Genomic DNA, 16373 nt, shown 5'->3' on the forward strand with positions numbered 1-16373 from the left:
GCCCAGCGCCCCAAGGCTCCCCCTCCCTGGAAAAGCCGCCCCCGGGGCTGCAGCGTCCCGGGAACCCCTCAGCCAATCACAACACAGCTGGAACGCGCTGCAGCCAATGAGAGCGCGGGGCGTTGATGACTCATCAGTTGTGTGGCAGAGCCTGTGAGCTCGGCTCCCCAGCAGTGGCGGGAGCCAATGAGAGCGCGCGGCGCTGCCGAGCCCGCCCCGCTCCGGACTGGTGCTCCCAGCGCAGCGCGGCTGCTTCGGGGCTGCGGCCCCTGCCCGGCGCTGGCCGTGGGGCGAGGGGCGGCAGCTAGGGCCGGACTGGTGGCACTGGTGGTGCTGGGAGCCCCCCCGGCTGCGGGCGCGGAGCTCTCGGGTGAGCGGGGGGGGCGGGAGGCGGTGGGACAGGGGGGGAGAAGGGGGAAAAGGGCGCGGTGGGAGCCCGGAATGAACGGGAGGAGGAGGGTATAGTGGGAAAAGGTTGTGGAAATGTGGCAAGTAGGGGGAATGGTCTCGGGTTTCCTGCGGTCAGGATGACCCCGACAGTCCTTTTTTCCCAGCCCGAGGTTCAAAGAAGGAGTCGGAATTCCTTGGCTCTGGTTTTCAAGTTTATTTTCTCTGATCTAAAACATTCTTTTCCTGACCCGCAGAGGTCTGTCTAGCAGGTCTTTCCTAGACACACTGCACTGCCCTGAGGCGGTGCTGTTTCTTTATACTAAAAACTACGTGTACTTTATTTACCAATATTTTCCAATACCTATCACCTATGTTAGACTGTCTGCTTCTACCCTAAACCAACCCAAAAGTGCCAACATCACAGCCCGGAGCGTGTGCGTTCCCCCCGGGCCCCCCCAGCCCGGTGTCACCCCCTTTTCTCTGCCCGCAGAGCTCCTGAGCCGCCGGCGGCCGCAGCCCCTCCCCGTGGGCTCGGGCCCCGCCGGGACCCCCCGCTCCGTCCCCGCTCCGCTGATTTTGGGGGCGTCCCGTGTGTCCCCCCAGCCCCGCTGGCGCTCTGCCCCCACCCAGTGCCCGCTCCCAGTGTTCCCAGTAAAGCTTCCCAGTTGGCCCCGGTGCCGTTTATTGGGGGGCGATGGGACGGATTTGGGAAAAGGGAGGGGGACAAAGGGTGGGGGCTGGGCCCGGGGGGAGCGGGAGGAGAGGTGGAGGAGGAGGAGGAAGGAGGGATCGCTGCCCGCGGATCCCGCAGTGCCCCGGTGCGGGAAGGGCTCCTTCCGCGTCTCCAGCTCCATCCCCCGTGGGAGGATCCGCGCTGGGTGATCCCCGGTGGGCGGAGCGCCCGTGTTGGGAACACACCTGGCTGGGGCCTTCACATCTTCCTGGCTCCCCCCGTGGACACCTGGAGGAAGGCCGGAGGATCGCCGCTGATTCTCTTCTTTTCGCTCCTCTGCCTCATCTCCCCCTCCTCTTCCTCCCACCCCTCCTCCCTCGGTTCCATCGCTCCTCCCTCTCCTCCCCCTTCCTCATCCTGCCTTCTTCCCCTTCTCTCTCAGGCCCTTCAACCGCTCCTTCCTCCTCCTCCTCCATCCCTCCTCCCGCTCCCCCCGGGCCCAGCCCCCACCCTTTGTCCCCCTCCCTTTTCCCAAATCCGTCCCATCACCCCCCCCCCAACCCTTCCCCATCGCCCCCCAATAAACGGCACCGGGGCCAACTGGGAAGCTTTATTGGGAGCACTGGGAGCGGGCACTGGGTGGGGGCAGAGCGCCAGCGGGTCTGGGGGGACACACGGGACCCCCCCAAAATCAGCGGAGCGGGGACGGAGCGGGGGGTCCCGGCGGGGCCCGAGCCCACGGGGAGGGGCTGCGGCCGCCGGCGGCTCAGGAGCTCTGCGGGCAGAGAAAAGGGAGTGACACCGGGCTGGGGGGCCCCGGGGGGAGCGCACACGCTCCGGGCCGGGGGGAACATGAGCCCCGGGACCCTCCCTCACCTTCTTGCGCAGGTAGAAGCCGAGCCCCAGCGCCAGGAAGACGAAGCCCAAGACGAAGCCCCCGATGCCCGTCAGCATCTTGCTGCGGGTGGCGTCCAGCGGCATCTCTGGGGGGTCGGCAGGGCTCAGCACCCCCAAAACCTCTCACGGACACTCCGCGCCCCTCGCAGCGCCCTCCCTGTGGCCCCCGGCCCAGCCAGGACCCCCTGAAACCTCCCCCCGATCCCTTGTTGGGCTCCCCGGGAGTCACCAAAGCCCCTCCCGTCCCTCCCAGGATCCCACAGCCCCCTCCCAGTGTCTCCCCAGGTCTGCAGGACCCCCAAAGCCTCTCCCAGTCACACCCAGGACCCCCAAACTCCCTCCCAGTCACACCCAGCACCCGAAACCCCCTCCCAGTCACACCCAGTACCGCCTAAACCCCCAAACTCCCTCCCAGTGCCCACCAGGACTCCCCCAACCCCACCCCACCCTCCCCAGCATCGCCTAAACCCCTTCCCAGCCCTTGCCCAGCCCCCAGCCCCTCTCCCAGTTCCAGCCCAGCTCCCTCCCAGTGGCTCCCAGCACAGCCGAGTGGCTCTGCCAGCGCCCCCAGGGGCTCCCCCGTATCCCAGTGCAGCTCAGGGGCTGCTCCAGGCTGACGTGCTCCACCTGGCAGGTGTAGGTGAGCCCGCGCCGGGGGGGGAGAGTTTCCAGCAGCTCCAGGAGCTGGTAGGTCCAGTCCCCGTTGGGGACCATGTCGGTGGCCACCACGTGCTCTGAGAGCTCCTGCTGGCCCTGGAACCACCTCACCTGGATGTGGGTAGGGTAGAAATCCATGACGAAGCAGAGCAGGCGGCTGGGGCCGGGCTGGGAGCTCAAGGGGGGCACCAGCGAGATGGACACGATGGGGGGCACTGGGGGAGAGAGAGAGAGCAGGGACATACTGGGATCAGCTGGGGGGCACTGGGAGAGAGAGGGGAGGGCTGGGGTGGGCAGGAGAGGGACTGGGAATGGACTGGGAGGGACTGGGGATGGACTGGGAATGGAGTGGGAATTCAATGGTAATGTACGGGAATGGACTGGAGGGGGACGGGGAGGGACTGGGAGCGACTGAGAATGGACTGGGAGAGACTGGGATGGCACTGAGAGAAATGGGAGGGGGTGAGTGTCCCTCGGATTGAGGATGGTGCTCTGGGACTGGAGACGGACTGGGGAGGGACTGGGAGCGACTGAGAATGGACTGGGAGAGACTGGGATGGCACTGAGAGAAATGGGAGGGGGTGAGCGTCCCTCGGATTGAGGATGGTGCTCTGGGAATGAAGTGGGAATGAAGTGGGAGGGACTGAGGAGGCACTGGGAGGGATCTGGGAATGGACTGGGAGGAACTGGGATGGAACTGGGAATGACGTGCGCGGCGCCGCGAGGCCCAGTCCATCGCAGGGCCCTCTAATCTAATCGTCCTAGCAACAGATGGGTCATCGAAGCGACGCGCTCTGATTGGCTGAGAGGCGTTATCTCCACGCTCAACCGAGATGGACGCGCCGCGGAGCACTGGGAGTGACCGGGATGGACTCCGATGGACTGGGATGGGCTGGAGGAGCCACGGCGGGGGGGGTCACTGGGAGGGAGAGGATGTCCCGGTGATGGGCACAAGGAGGGCTGCGGGCTCTGGGGCGATTCCCAAATTCGAGGGATTCTGGGAATTTCAGGAGCTCCAGGGTCATTGGCAGGGCAGGGCCCGAGGGGACGCGCTCTGCCCCGCGCTCCCCTCGGCGCTCCACCGTTGTGAACGGGGCATAAAGCTCGTAGTTTCGCCGGCAGAGCGTGTCCACCATCTGAACCGGGTGGCTGTACAAGCGCTTGGCATTCATCTCCCCATAGGGGGTGAACCCCACGTACACCCCGACGTCGCTGTCCAATATCAGGAACTTCTCCCGGTTGTAGATGAACCTCGCCACGAACCTCATCTTCTCCGTACTGTTAATGAAATGACACTCGGACTTTCCCATGAACTGGAACACCCCTGTGAGTGCAGGACCCAGGTCAGGGGATGCGCACCCAGCACCACCAGAGCTCTGGGGGCCACCTCAGATCCCCACTCTGCATCCCCTGTGCCCCACGGCCGCCACAGGACCCTCCTGCCCGCACTGCCGCTTCCTCTTTGCCACCCTTCCCCCATTTCCCCTTTCCCATCCTCTCCCCTCCCACCTCCGGCCGCTCTCCAAATCACTTCTGGGGTCCCATTTCCCCATTTTCCCACAAATCCCTGGATCCCCAGGCCCCTCGGTCTAAGTTTTCGGGACTCCTCCTCCCCTTTTCCCCCTTCTCCCCCCCGTCCCACCGCCTCCCGCCCCCCCGCTCACCCGAGAGCTCCGCGCCCGCAGCCGGGGGTGCTCCCAGCACCCCCAGTGCCACCAGTCCGGCCCCAGCTGCCGCCCCTCGCCCCACGGCCAGCGCCGGGCAGGGGCCGCAGCCCCGAAGCAGCCGCGCTGCGCTGGGAGCACCAGTCCGGAGCGGGGCGGGCTCGGCAGCGCCGCGCGCTCTCATTGGCTCCCGCCACTGCTGGGGAGCCGAGCTCACAGGCTCTGCCACACAACTGATGAGTCATCAACGCCCCGCGCTCTCATTGGCTGCAGCGCGTTCCAGCTGTGTTGTGATTGGCTGAGGGGTTCCCGGGACGCTGCAGCCCCGGGGGCGGCTTTTCCAGGGAGGGGGAGCCTTGGGGCGCTGGGCAGGTGGGAGCTCAGGTGAGCCCAGAAATGCGTGCCCAGGTTCGCGGGATCTCCGGGGTGCCCGTGGCGAGCGGTGACGCTGGCCCGATGCCAGGCACCCCCAGAGCCGCTCTGTCCCTGCCCCCCGCGGCCGCACAGCGACAGAAAATGGAACCGAGGGTTCCTCCGTGGGGACAAGGACCGGGAGAGATCCCTCAGCAAATCCGACACAGGCACAACAGACCCGGCCTGGGCACACGGAGGGAATTCATTACCAACCAAATCACAGCAGCACAAGGAGAGGGCAAAGAAATCTCTCCAACACCTTCCCCCACCCAACGGGGATCACCCGGATCGGGGGTCACCAGGGCTCTGCCCAACGGGGGTCACTGGGGATCATCCAGCTCGGATCCTCCCATGGGGGATGGAGCTGGAGCACCGCACAAAGCACCTCCCACCCTCGGGACACTCGCAGGGCCTCTCCCTGGTGTGGAAGTGCTGGTGAGTGTGAGTGACGATCTCTGAATTCCACCTGAAGCTCTTCTGACATTCCAAGCACTCATGGAGCCGTTCCCCAGTGTGGATCTTGTGGTCCTTGCTGAGGTCAGAGGTCCCACTGAAACTCTTCCCACGTTCCCCACACTCACAGGGCCTCTCCCCAGTGTGGATGTTCTGGTGTTCCATCAGCGTGGAGCTGTGGCTGAAACCCTTCCCACACTCCAAGTACTTGTGTGGCTTCTCCCTGCCATGAGGGTTCTCCACCAGCTCTGAGCTCCGGCTGGATCTCCGGACACCTTCCTGGCTCAGGGGGGTGTAGGCGAGACGGAGGTAGCACGGTCGGGACGGACGGAGACGAGAGATCTCTGAAGCCAGGTCGTGGAACTTGCGGTTTATTGCAAAGGGCGTGGGTGCAGGGCCCTGCTGGGAGCTGCCAGCTGCAGCTCGGAGCAGGCCCGAGAGAAGAGAGAGGATGAGAGGGTAATAACGTAAAAGGCAAGAGCTAAGAGCATAGAAAAGTAAGTGAGAGCAAGAGAGCAGGAGTAAAAGTAAGAGCGCAAGAGTAAAAGCAAGAGCGCGAAGTTCCCGTTACAATACAATAAATCATGTTCTGATTGTCACTAACCAATCTAGTACAGCATACAAATCCTATAGCATTTACATACAGCCTATAAGAATCACTACATTACCATACTGTGCTACATTTTAAACCCTAAAAACTACTCTTTGGACCCCTTCTGCCAAGCTGGCAGGTTCTGCTCGGACCCTTGGACCTGCCTACTTGCAGAGAGTCTTGTTTCATCCAAAGGGGATTACCTTCAGCCAGCCACACCATTGTTTTCCTGTTGTTCATTAACTAAGGGATCTCAAAGCCTGCTTTCATTTCAATCTTGCTTATAGTTTCTATATTCTCAAAATCTTTTGCCAGGCAATCATATTTGTAAGGCTTTCCTGTTGCATCTTCCCCAACAGGGGGGCTCTTTCCTCCCTGCAGCTCCCTGGGCTGGGTTTGCAGCCCCTCCTCATGAGGGATCTCTGAGGTTTTTCCTCCTCCTCCATCAGGCCACAGCTTGGCAATGACAGATCCTGGTTTGGGGGAAACCAAGGTGGGAGCGCCTTGGAGTAGAGGCTCCCCGTGGCCAAGTCCATCTCTAGAATACATCAGGAATCTTGTGTCCATGGAAATCTCCACAATGTCAAGATTCAGCCCAAAAAAATCTCTCCCAGGAGTTCCCTATCGCTGATCTCTCCACTTTTGGGGTTCCAGAGTTTTCCTTTCCTTGGGATGATGGGGGTCCAACGGCTCCAGGGCTTCCCCTTTCTCCAGCATCCTGCTTAGGGATGATCCAGGGGCTTTTGGGGGTCCATGGGGTCCCTTCTCCCCTGATGCTCTAGTTTGAGATCCCAGGAGTCCCAGGGGTCCCTCCTCTCCAGGCTCCCCCCCTTTCCAGCCAGCCGGGGTCCCCCAGCTCTGGGATCGCCCCTCTCTGCTCTCCCCACTCTGGGGGTCCCAGGGGTTCCCCTCCTCTGCTCTCCCGGGGGTCCCCAGGACCAATGTCCTCCCCTGCCCATACTGGGCAATGGCCACGTGGCCCCCTAAAGATCCCCCCAAGGGGCTCAGCCTTGGGGTCCTGCAAGACCCAAACCTACACACACACAGAAAAAAACCTCCCAGGGATGCCAGATGATATTTGGGGTCAATTCCACAATCTGCAAGCTCCAAACACACCCCAATAAAAAACCCTCTCAGGGCCCCCCTGATAGATTTGGGACAAGCTCCCCCTCCCCTCTCACCTGCAGGACGAGGTGGGGGCGATGGTCCCGTGGCTGCGGCCACAGGGGACACTGGAACCTCCTGTTCCTGCTCCTGCTCCACCTCTTCCTGCTCTTCCTTTTCCTCTCTCCCTCCTCCTCCTCCTTCCTAATCCCTCCTCCTCCCCAGTTCCTGCCATCTGTGTATTTAGAGTGGAGACCCTTGCTTGTTTTTAGAACTAGAACAAAGATCCCCGATGGAACAAGGCTTGCTGCATTTAGTCAGAAGTATCAGTGACTAAAGGTCACGTTTCCTTTGGTTTGGTGATGTCCTTGTTCCCCCTCAGTGTTCAGGCTGGGCTGTGGGGTGTCCTTGTGTGCTGCATTTTCTGAGTTCCTCTGGCATCCTTTGGGCAATAGGCTGTGCTCTGGGAGGGATCTTTGTGCTCCTTTGTGACACAGGAGAACCTTCCAGGCGGTTTCTGCGTGAGCTGCTGCTGTGGTGTCACAGGAGCAGTGCCACGTCCCCGTGGTGTTCCCGTTGCTGTGGGACACAGAGGCCTCAGTGCCCAGAGTGGCTCTGGGCTCGCTGCAGGAGGATCCTCCTGCCCGAGGCATTCTCAGCAGCCAGCCCAGCCCTGACGGGTGTCCTTCTGTGCTCGCAGGGCTACAGGCTGCAGACGTGTGCAGCGCAGCCAAAATGATCCAGCACGTGGCTGCTGCAGTTTGCACTCTCTACTCTGTGGCTTATTCGGGGTATTTTTTAACCCACTTGGCACGTAAGTCGAGGCTTTCCCTCTGTGCAGCATCTGTGGCTTTGGGCTTGCTGTGTGCTTTGTGTTCTTCCTCTGGAGCTGAGCTGACTTTGGAACCAAATTGCCATGAAGACACCATTGCTTTGGGAGAGTTCCTGCCAGCAGCTGCAGCTGAAAAAGGGGGTGTCTGCAGCCAGCGGGGCGTGCACAGCATTTGCAAAGAGCCCTGAGGGGTTCTGTTCCCTCAGGCAGGGAGTCTGTGCCAGCAGAGCCTGGAACTCCCTCCGTTTGCTGCTCCAGCCAAGAACTGACCCAGCCCAGTACTTTGTGCTGTTCTCTTGCTTGCTGTGGGAAGGGACTGTGGCTCCGGGAAGGATGCAGTGAAAGCAAAATGCTCTCTTGGGGTTGCCTTGCTCTGTGGCATTTCCCACCACAGGCAGTTTTTCTCCTAACAGCAACTGGTTCATGTTCCCTCTCCCATTTCAGGGCACTTCTTCTGTGGATCCCTAGCAGCTCCTCCTTCGGTGAGTGGGAAAGGAACCTTGGTGTTTGGAATTGTTCAGCAAGTTGTGAGCTCGGCATGTGGCAGCTGAGTGCCAGCCTGGGAGGCTGAAGGAAAGTTCCTGTCAGTGTCTCAGCAGCAGCAGCATCAAAGGGACCCCAGTCAGTTTTCTCCTTTTCTGCTGAAGAGCTTTTGAAGAGCTGCAGGTCTGGCTTTGCAGGCAGAGGATTGCTGGCTGGCTTTAGCCATGGTGGAATGTTGAATTCCCAGCAATAAGTGGCAATGTTGACTTTAGCCCATTGTTAGTTGGAACAGCTCCAAACCCAATTTCTGCTTAGTGCAGCTGGATGTGCAGCTGAGGATAAATAAGGTGAGAACTGAGATAGAACTTCCCATCCCTCACGCTGCCGTCTGTCCACAGGGCACAAAAGCAGCACCAGCACCTCCTGTGGCTCCCTCTGCTTCCAAAGAGGAGGCCAAAGAGGAGGAAGACAGCAGTGAGCTTCCCGCTGTTCTGGGGGACGATGGTGAACTTCCCTCAGTGCCGGGAGGTGACAGTGAGCTTCCCTCAGTGCCAGGAGGTGACAGTGAGCTTCCCTCAGAGCCAGGAGATGACAGTGAGCTTCCCTCAGAGCCAGGAGATGACAGTGAGCTTCCTGCTGTTCTGGGAGACGAGGGCGAACATCCCGCGGTGTGGGAATGCAACGGCGAGGCTCCTGCGGATTGGGACAAGGACAGTGGACATCTCCTCCCTCTGGTGTGCGACCAAAATGACCAAGCTCCCACAGTGTGGGATGAGGACAGAGGACATCTCCCGTCCTGGGATGAGGATGGTGGATGTCCCCTGGTGTGGGACGAGGATGGCCAAGCTCCCAAGTCATGGGATGAGGATGTCGGAGATCTCCCGGTGTGGAATGAGTATGGAGGACATCCTGTGTCTTGGGAAGAGAAGGATGAACATCTCCCAGCATGGGAAGTGGACAGCGAACATCCCCTGGCTTGGAAAGATGATGGAGAACCTGCAGCGTTTTGGGAAGAGGATGGAGAACCTCCCTCTGCTTGGGAAGAGGACACCGAACCTCCCTCCTCTGTGGGATCCTGGGCTGAGCATTCTGACAGCAGCACAGCCCTGCAGCCAGAGGGGAGAGGGGAGTGGTGCCTGATGCAGCTGAGTACGTCTGCTCTGTCCCTGGGTGCCCAAGCAGGGCGCTGTGTGTGTGTCTCGGCATCAGCTGCACCCAGGGTTGCTCTGCAGCTGAATGTCACCGAGCCATTTCTTGTCCTTCCCCAGCTGAGACCAAGGGGCTCACGGCCCCAGGGAGTGGGGCTGCGTTCTGGCTCTGCTGCAGGGCGGGCTCTCACTCTGGGAGGGAGCGTCTTCCACGTGGTTTCTTTCAGGGAACACCGTGAGCGAGGCGGAGCCTGCCGAGAAATACCTGGAGCTGGAGCAGATTGGCCAAGGGTAAGGGCACGGCAGCGACCTCTGCACAAGCAGGGCCAGGGGTTGTGCTGGTGCAGGATCCAGTGAGAAGTCAGGAGAGCTCCAAACACCTTCAGACACTGGGCTACCATCCTGCTGTCTCTCAGTCCTGATCAGAATTGATAACTGTGGTCAGGAGTCACCGTCAGAGCCCCTGATGCTGGCAGTGTCCTGCCTGCAGCATGGAGCAGGACCTGGAAGATCTTCTGTCCCTGGAACTGGATTGCCTAAAAGAGCAACTCACCATCTGGTGACTGTCAGAAAGCAATTCTCAAGAAGATTTCTTTCAAATATTTTCCTTTGAAAACTATCCACGGGTCAGAATGATCAACCTAAAGGTTTAGAAACAGAAACCAGAGATGAGCTAATTAGGGCTCTATTCTAGCACAGGTAGCAGACCCCATCCATTCAGTAACAGACACAGAGCTGATGCACCCTGGGGGAAAATGCATCACCTGCCTGATGGCAGGGCCCCTGAGGAACCTGCAGGTCTTAGGCAGGACATGGAAAAGGATGAAATGCATTCTTTTCCAGTTCTTTAGACACCCATTTCCCCTCCTAGGTTTTGAACTAAAGCAGTTCAGGGTGGACATTTGGGATTTGCTCCCGCCCAATTCCTTCGTGCTGGGTCTCAGTTTTCTCTTGCACACCTTGCATGGCAGAGGGCTGGTGGCTGCTGTGCTGTTGTTGGAAGGGTCGATGCACCCAGGTGTTTGTGAAGGCTGCAGGCAGCAGAGATCTCCTGTCTGGGCTGGCTTTCACTGCCAGGGCCTAAAGTGCTGCCTCTTTCTTCTCTGCTGTTTTGTCTCCAGGGCTTTCGGAACCATTTACAAAGGACTGGACAGGGCCACTGGAGGAGAGGTCAGTGTCAACACGCCCAGCACGCCTGGCAGCTCTCCAGGGCTTTCCCCTCTGCTGGGAGCTGTGGCTGCAGCTTTGGGGGCCAGCAGAGCTTTCCTGCCCAGGCTGCTCCTCTGAAGGCAGAGCAGTGTCAGCCTGCAGAGCACAGCTGGGACAGACTTGGTCCTTCTGAAATGCCAAAGGAACGCAAGGAGGGCAGCGGTGTCTGTCAGAGCAGGACACGCTGGCTTGGTCTGCATATCTAAAAGTGTTAATGCATCAGCTGCTGGAGACTGAGGCCCAATTTATCTTCACCCCAGCCTCTGACAGGAACACTATTTAGCAGTATTTCCATCCTGTCTTTCATCTTCAAAGAGAGCCTCAAGGCCTGATTAGGGAGAGATCCTGCTTGGGCTCAATTTGGGGTTTTAGTCCTACTTCAGCTGTTCACAGAGAGAGGGAGAGAAATGAGAAGATGGATGTCCAGAGCAAAGCTCTCTCCCAAACCCTGCAGGTGTGTTTGGGTCTGGTGTCAGTGACAGCCTGTGACAGGGATCACCTGAGCCATGGATGTGCGTGTTTGCTTTGTTGTGCAATCCCAAACAGAGAAGTTGCATCTGAAATCATGACCAAATCCCATAGAATTACTAAAGGGTTCCTGGCTGTTTTGCTCTGTTTTCCCAGAACCAGAATTACCTCCTGCTTTCCAAATGGGTTTGAATAATAATGAGAGTGTTGAGGCCATTTGAGCAGACTGTAGGTGCAGAGGATGTTGTTAGAGCTTTGAGGCTGACAGCTGAGGGACCATTTCTGCAGAGCTTGCAAGGCCAAATGTCTCTGGCCATGTGTCCTGTGAGCAGCCCCCAGCTGGCAGAGCAATGGGCTGTGGGAATGGCACTTGCTGAGCTCTGGTGTCCCATCCCAAGGCAGTTTGGCACAGCCTGGCTCCGTCGCTCCAAACAGACTCGCTCCGTGTTTGCTGTGGCCTCCTGCCACAGACTCCTGCAGTTCAAGGGCTGCCATGTCCCTTCAGGTGGCCATAAAGAAAATGAGTCTCCAAGGGCAGAACAGGGAACGAGCTGTGAATGAGATCCTGCTCCTGAAGGACAAGAAGAACCCCAACATTGTCAACTCTTTGGTCAGGTGAGTGCTTCAGCTCTCATCCCGTGCCCGGGCCCTGCGTTAACCTTTCCTGCATCCCTAGTCTGTAGCCTGTTTTGAAAATGCCTGACCCAGCCACATCTTCCCAAAACAACAGCCTGGCAGTTCACTCCCTGTGTGTGCTTTTGTTGCTTTGGTTTGGTGTTTCCTTCAAGTTGACCCCATTTGCTGTGTCTCCCAACAAGTGCTGATGAACCACAGCAGAAATTATTTCTCTTGGCTTCTTCTTCCCAGCCCTTTTCCATTGCTACAGATGGCAGGCAGACCAGGTTCTTGTTTCCAGCAATGCCTCATTTGCCCATTTTTCACTGGCCTTGCCTGTTTCTGAAGGGACTTTCTGAAAGGTTTTCTGACTGCTTTTGTCCCAAGTGCTGCACAGCCTCCTCCCCTGGATAGCCCTGGCAGTTGTGTGTCCTTGTTCTGGAGGGAATGGTGGAACTGAGGAGTTCAGAAGCTGAACCAGCTGGGGGCAAGTGTTGTGGTTCCACATTGATCTGGGCTGTTGCTAACCTGCATTTTTCACCTGCTTGCCATCTAAGGCCTCTCCTTTCTCACAGGTGTCTCCTTCTCCTTTAGACTGTGCAGATTCCAAGGGCTGGGCAGCCTGGCAGGAATGTCTCTCCATCTGATTCTGTCCTCACTGACAAGTGACCTGGAAACAAAACTCCATCCAGGCTTTTCCATGGGGGAATTGAGCACTGCCCATTCATCTCCATGCCATTGTTTTCCTCTTCCAGCTTCCTTGTTGATGGAGAGCTGTGGCTGGTGATGGAATACATGGATGGAGGAACTTTGCAGGACGTTGTCAGACAGACACGCATGGCTGAAGGAGAGATGGCAGCTGTCAGTCGGGAGGTGAGGGATCCTGCTTGTCCCTCCCATGGCTGGGACACGATGGTCCTTCCAAACAGGCATGAGAACAGGAGTGGCTCCATGCTCAGGGCTTTGTTTCTGTGCTGTTTTCATGAGCTGGAGAAGAAAGAGCCTCTGCAGTGAACGGCCTGCCAGCATCACTGCACTTCTGCTCTGTTCTTGTTCTCTCTCCTGCTGTTGTTGTACTCTCTGTCCTTTTTTGATTTGATTTGCTGTTCTCAGCTTTGCCTTGCACCGTTTGCCTGGAGCTTGTGTGCACTGCACTCCTGGCCTGTCCCAGCAAAGCTGCTGCTGGCAGAATTCTGAACTGTCCTTTCTGGTGTGATATATTCCGGCCATTGGTTTTTACCCTGGTGTTTCTTGTTCTCTCTCAGTGTCTGCAGGGCCTGGATTTCCTCCATTCCAACTGGGTGATCCACAGGGATCTGAAGAGCTCCAACATCCTCCTGGGAATGGACGGCTCTGTCAGGCTGGGTGGGTGTTCCTGGCCAGGCACGGCGCTCCCGGGCTGCGGCTGTGGGGCTGCTTCCCAGTGAGGCCAGAGCCCCACAAGGGCTGCTGGGGGCACTGCCCGGGCCCTGCTGCCAGCTGAGAGCGGCTGCCCCTGCAGAGAGCTCAGGAGAGGAGCAGGGTGCCAGCCGTGCCTTTGCTCTGGCTATGGCCCTTCCAGAGGGGCAGCAGTGGGAATCTAAAGCTCCATGGGAATCAGTAAAAGCCACTGCATGAAAGCTGAGGGTTTCTGTAAGGATCCAGTTCCATCTTTCCTTGGCTACAGCCCTGAGGACTTTTCCCGCTGACTGCACTACTGCATTCTCAGATGGAGAGTGGGGAATCTTTGTGCTTGGTTTCCTCATTCCAGCTGCCTTTGACAGGGTTTGTTTCTGTCCTCAGCTGATTTTGGCCTCTGTGCTCAGCTCAGCCCTGAGCAGGACCGGCGCAGCTCCATGGTGGGCACTGCTCACTGGATGGCCCCAGAAGTTGTGACCAGATCTCCTTATGGCCCCAAGGTGGACATCTGGGCCTTTGGCATTGTGACCATCGAGATGGTGGAAGGAGAACCTCCTTACTTCAGGGAAACGGGGGCCATGGTAAGAGGCAAATTCTCCAGTGCTTGCAGAGGCCTGTGAGCACAGGGGGACCCTGCCCTGGGAGCAGCAGCTGGAGGTTTCTGCACATGGGCAGGGAATTCCCAGAGGACTCCAGCCTCAACACAGACGAATAATCTGCAGTCTCCAGCAACAATTTGCTTTGGGATTTACGTTGTTGCAGCTCTTCTGGCTGTGAGGATGACATGGGAATGTGAAGCAAGTGCATCAGCCCTAATGTTTCCCTGCAAGAAAAGCCCAACCCAACTCCACATCCCATCCCCAAACCCAACAAGATTTCTGCAGGAGATGCTAAAGGAGGTTTTGCAAGAGGATCTCCCCGCTGATTCTTCTCACTGGGAAACTTGTTGAAAACCTGAAGATGATGATTCAACATCCCTATACTCTAACAAATTTCTTTCCTAGTCCAAGCTACTTTCTCTGTGTCTCCAAGCCTGAGCTTTCAGCATCACAAACCTCCTGTTTCTGGCCTGGCAGTTTCTGGGATGGGGCATCAGGAATGCATTCACTTGAGTGTCAGTGGCACAGCAGAGATGCACTTGATGTAAGAATCCTGTGGAATAACCCAGGCAGACCACACTGACTCTGGAAAATGGCCTGTACAGCTGGTGTCCACATTTGGAGAAGCAAAATGTGCTATTTCTGATGGAGGCTCCTACTAACAGAGTCAGCCAATGAAACTGGCTCTGAAGGCGAGATCATTTGGATGTTGCAGTGACTGTGGCAGCCCCAGGGTTTGGGTTTTTTGGCTGGCACAGAAAAATGAGCTGTGAGCAGCATCTCTGGCAGGGAGGAAAGTGCCCCTGGAGCGGGGCTGAGGACCCGGGGTGGATGTGAGCCCGTGTGGGTGTGAAGGAAGCTGGCAGAGCGCTGAGTTTGCTTTCCCTGCAGGCTCGCGCTCTGATCCGGCAGAACGGGACCCCGCAGCTGCAGGAGCCCCGGCGCCTGTCGGCTCTGCTGCGGGACTTCCTCGAGTGCAGCCTGGAGCCGGACGAGGAGCGGCGCTGGGCTGCCCAGGAGCTGCTGCAGGTGAATGCCAAGGGCTGCAGGGCAAGCAGCAGCGCGAGGGAGGGGTTTTCTTGTGGGACCCCCTCCGACAGTCTCCAGCCTCGCTGCTTTCCACACGCAGAGCGAGCAGAATCCTCGCCTGCTTTGGCCTGGCAGGCTCCTTTCGAGGCCAGCTGGGCCTGGTGCCCCACAGCGAGCAGGGACATCTTCAACAGGTCAGGGGGCTCCGAGCCCTGCCCGACCTGAGCTTGGAGGTTTCCAGGGAGGAGGCACCTCCCACACCTCTGGGCACCTTCTGTCAGTGTTCCCCCACTCTCCTGGTTAAAAAATTCTCCCTTAGATCTAATCTGAGCCTGCTCCCCTCTCTTGAGTTTTAAACCATTTCCCTTTGTCCTGCTGCAACAGAGCCTGTGAGGAACTTGACTCTGGGAAGTAACAGTTCATTTCTTTCTTCTTTATCCTTTGGGCAGCACCCATTTTTGTCATCAGCCAAGCCTCTCTCCAGCCTGACCCCTGTGATCACTGCAGCGAAGCAACTGAAGGAGCAGCGGAGGAGATGAAGCACTTGAGGAGAGCCTTTAGTTACAGTAGTTAGGACAACTAGTTAGTTTTGGTAGTTAGCACTGATAGTTATGGTAGATAGTACTGCTAGTTGGTTATGGTAGTTTGCACAGTCTGTTTGTTATGGTTCTTGTTGGTTATGGCAGTTTTTGGAATAAAAACTCTCTCAAACCTCGACTCCCTTGACGTGTCCCTTCCTTCTCCCGCTGTGCCTCAGCTGCCCGGAGCCATGTGAGGGGAAAGCGGGCCCAGCCCGGCCCAGAGCTGAGCCCCAGCAGAGCCCTGGCAGAGCCCAGAGCAGCCTCGGCACCTGCAGAGTCAGCCTGGAAGGAGGCGCTTGGAGCCTTCGGGGCTGCACCCGGCTCTGGGTTACAAACTGTGTGTGCTGGGAAATGCCAGCGGCTCTGCAGGAGGGCAGAAGGGGCCCGGGGAAGGCCCAAGTGCTCCATGCAAGGGAAAAACCTGCCCTGGCTTTGGTGTAAATAACTAGGCAGTGTTGGCTTTTGCTATTATGTATGGACTTGTGCAAATTATTCTTAATCACAGCGAGTTTGATATGGTACAGTTTGTAATCACCTTTCACTGCTTTTGCTATAGTATAATTTGTCAGGTTCTTGTGGCCAATGCCCTGGCCCCTGTGCAGCTCGTATCCTCAGAACATCATTTATGGATGATATTTTAGTTTATGGACAGTGTGAAAAACAGACATTATAGTTTTGGCTTTCACAAACTATTAAAGTGGATGCCATGTGTTGTGCATTGTAATGTTAACTTTTGCAGAAGTAGCTGTAGTTGTGAAATAATAGCTAATGCTTTTATTTTTATATCTAACTGACAATAATGAGAATGACTCAGAGATATTTGTGAAATAGCTTACGTTGGTTTAAAGGACTTGTGGAAATAGCTAAAACTGTCTGCCTGGTCAGATAACATTTAAGGAAGGGATGTGATGAGGGCCCCTGCCACTGACCCTTCCACTGTCAGTAACTGTCACCTGCTGCAACCACAGAACAGGGGGCCCTTGTGAGGGAGTGACACACAACCCTCAAAACAACAACCCACGATTCCTGCACGTACTCTAAAAAGGTGATTTGGGGGTCAAACCAACCTAAAGAATTCCTGGAACATGTAAACGAGTTCAAAAAAAGTTTGAATGTGTATAATTTGAACAATACAATGGAAAAACTAGACAAGAAGAGTTGCTGTGG

The 16373-nt window shown here is 57.4% G+C and overlaps 2 protein-coding genes across 2 annotated transcripts; one reads left to right on the forward strand and one right to left on the reverse strand.

Annotated features, from left to right (window-relative positions):
• Nucleotides 1-4876: 4876 nt before the first annotated feature.
• LOC132340468 (zinc finger protein 3-like) lies at nucleotides 4877-7688 on the reverse strand. The gene is made up of 3 exons (XM_059871493.1): nucleotides 7652-7688; nucleotides 6922-6994; nucleotides 4877-5629 (listed from the first exon to the last, which is right to left on the reverse strand). Exons 1-3 carry the CDS (start codon nucleotides 7686-7688, stop codon nucleotides 5026-5028), a joined length of 714 nt encoding a protein of 237 aa, XP_059727476.1. The 3' UTR covers nucleotides 4877-5025.
• A 5698-nt stretch (nucleotides 7689-13386) lies between these two features.
• Nucleotides 13387-15179, forward strand: LOC132340609 (serine/threonine-protein kinase PAK 3-like). The gene is made up of 3 exons (XM_059871696.1): nucleotides 13387-13578; nucleotides 14488-14625; nucleotides 15075-15179. The coding sequence occupies exons 1-3, from the start codon at nucleotides 13435-13437 to the stop codon at nucleotides 15162-15164; spliced, it is 372 nt and encodes a 123-aa protein (XP_059727679.1). The 5' UTR covers nucleotides 13387-13434; the 3' UTR covers nucleotides 15165-15179.
• The last annotated feature ends 1194 nt before the right edge of the window (nucleotides 15180-16373 follow it).

This window comes from Haemorhous mexicanus, chromosome 32 (assembly GCF_027477595.1).
Source record: "Haemorhous mexicanus isolate bHaeMex1 chromosome 32, bHaeMex1.pri, whole genome shotgun sequence".
In the NCBI taxonomy this organism is placed as follows: domain Eukaryota; kingdom Metazoa; phylum Chordata; class Aves; order Passeriformes; family Fringillidae; genus Haemorhous; species Haemorhous mexicanus.

Coding starts and splice junctions, on each gene's coding strand:
- LOC132340468 (XM_059871493.1), bottom strand. CDS start 7,688: ATGCTGCACAGAGGGAAAGCCTCGACTTACGTGCCAA. Junction 6,995..7,651: donor AGCCTCGACTTACGTGCCAA/GTGGGTTAAAAA, acceptor GAGGTGGAGCAG/GAGCAGGAACAGGAGGTTCC. Junction 5,630..6,921: donor GCCCCCACCTCGTCCTGCAG/GTGAGAGGGGAG, acceptor CTATGCTCTTAG/CTCTTGCCTTTTACGTTATT.
- LOC132340609 (XM_059871696.1), top strand. CDS start 13,435: ATGGTGGGCACTGCTCACTGGATGGCCCCAGAAGTTGTGACCAGATCT. Junction 13,579..14,487: donor TCAGGGAAACGGGGGCCATG/GTAAGAGGCAAA, acceptor CTTTCCCTGCAG/GCTCGCGCTCTGATCCGGCA. Junction 14,626..15,074: donor CTGCCCAGGAGCTGCTGCAG/GTGAATGCCAAG, acceptor TCCTTTGGGCAG/CACCCATTTTTGTCATCAGC.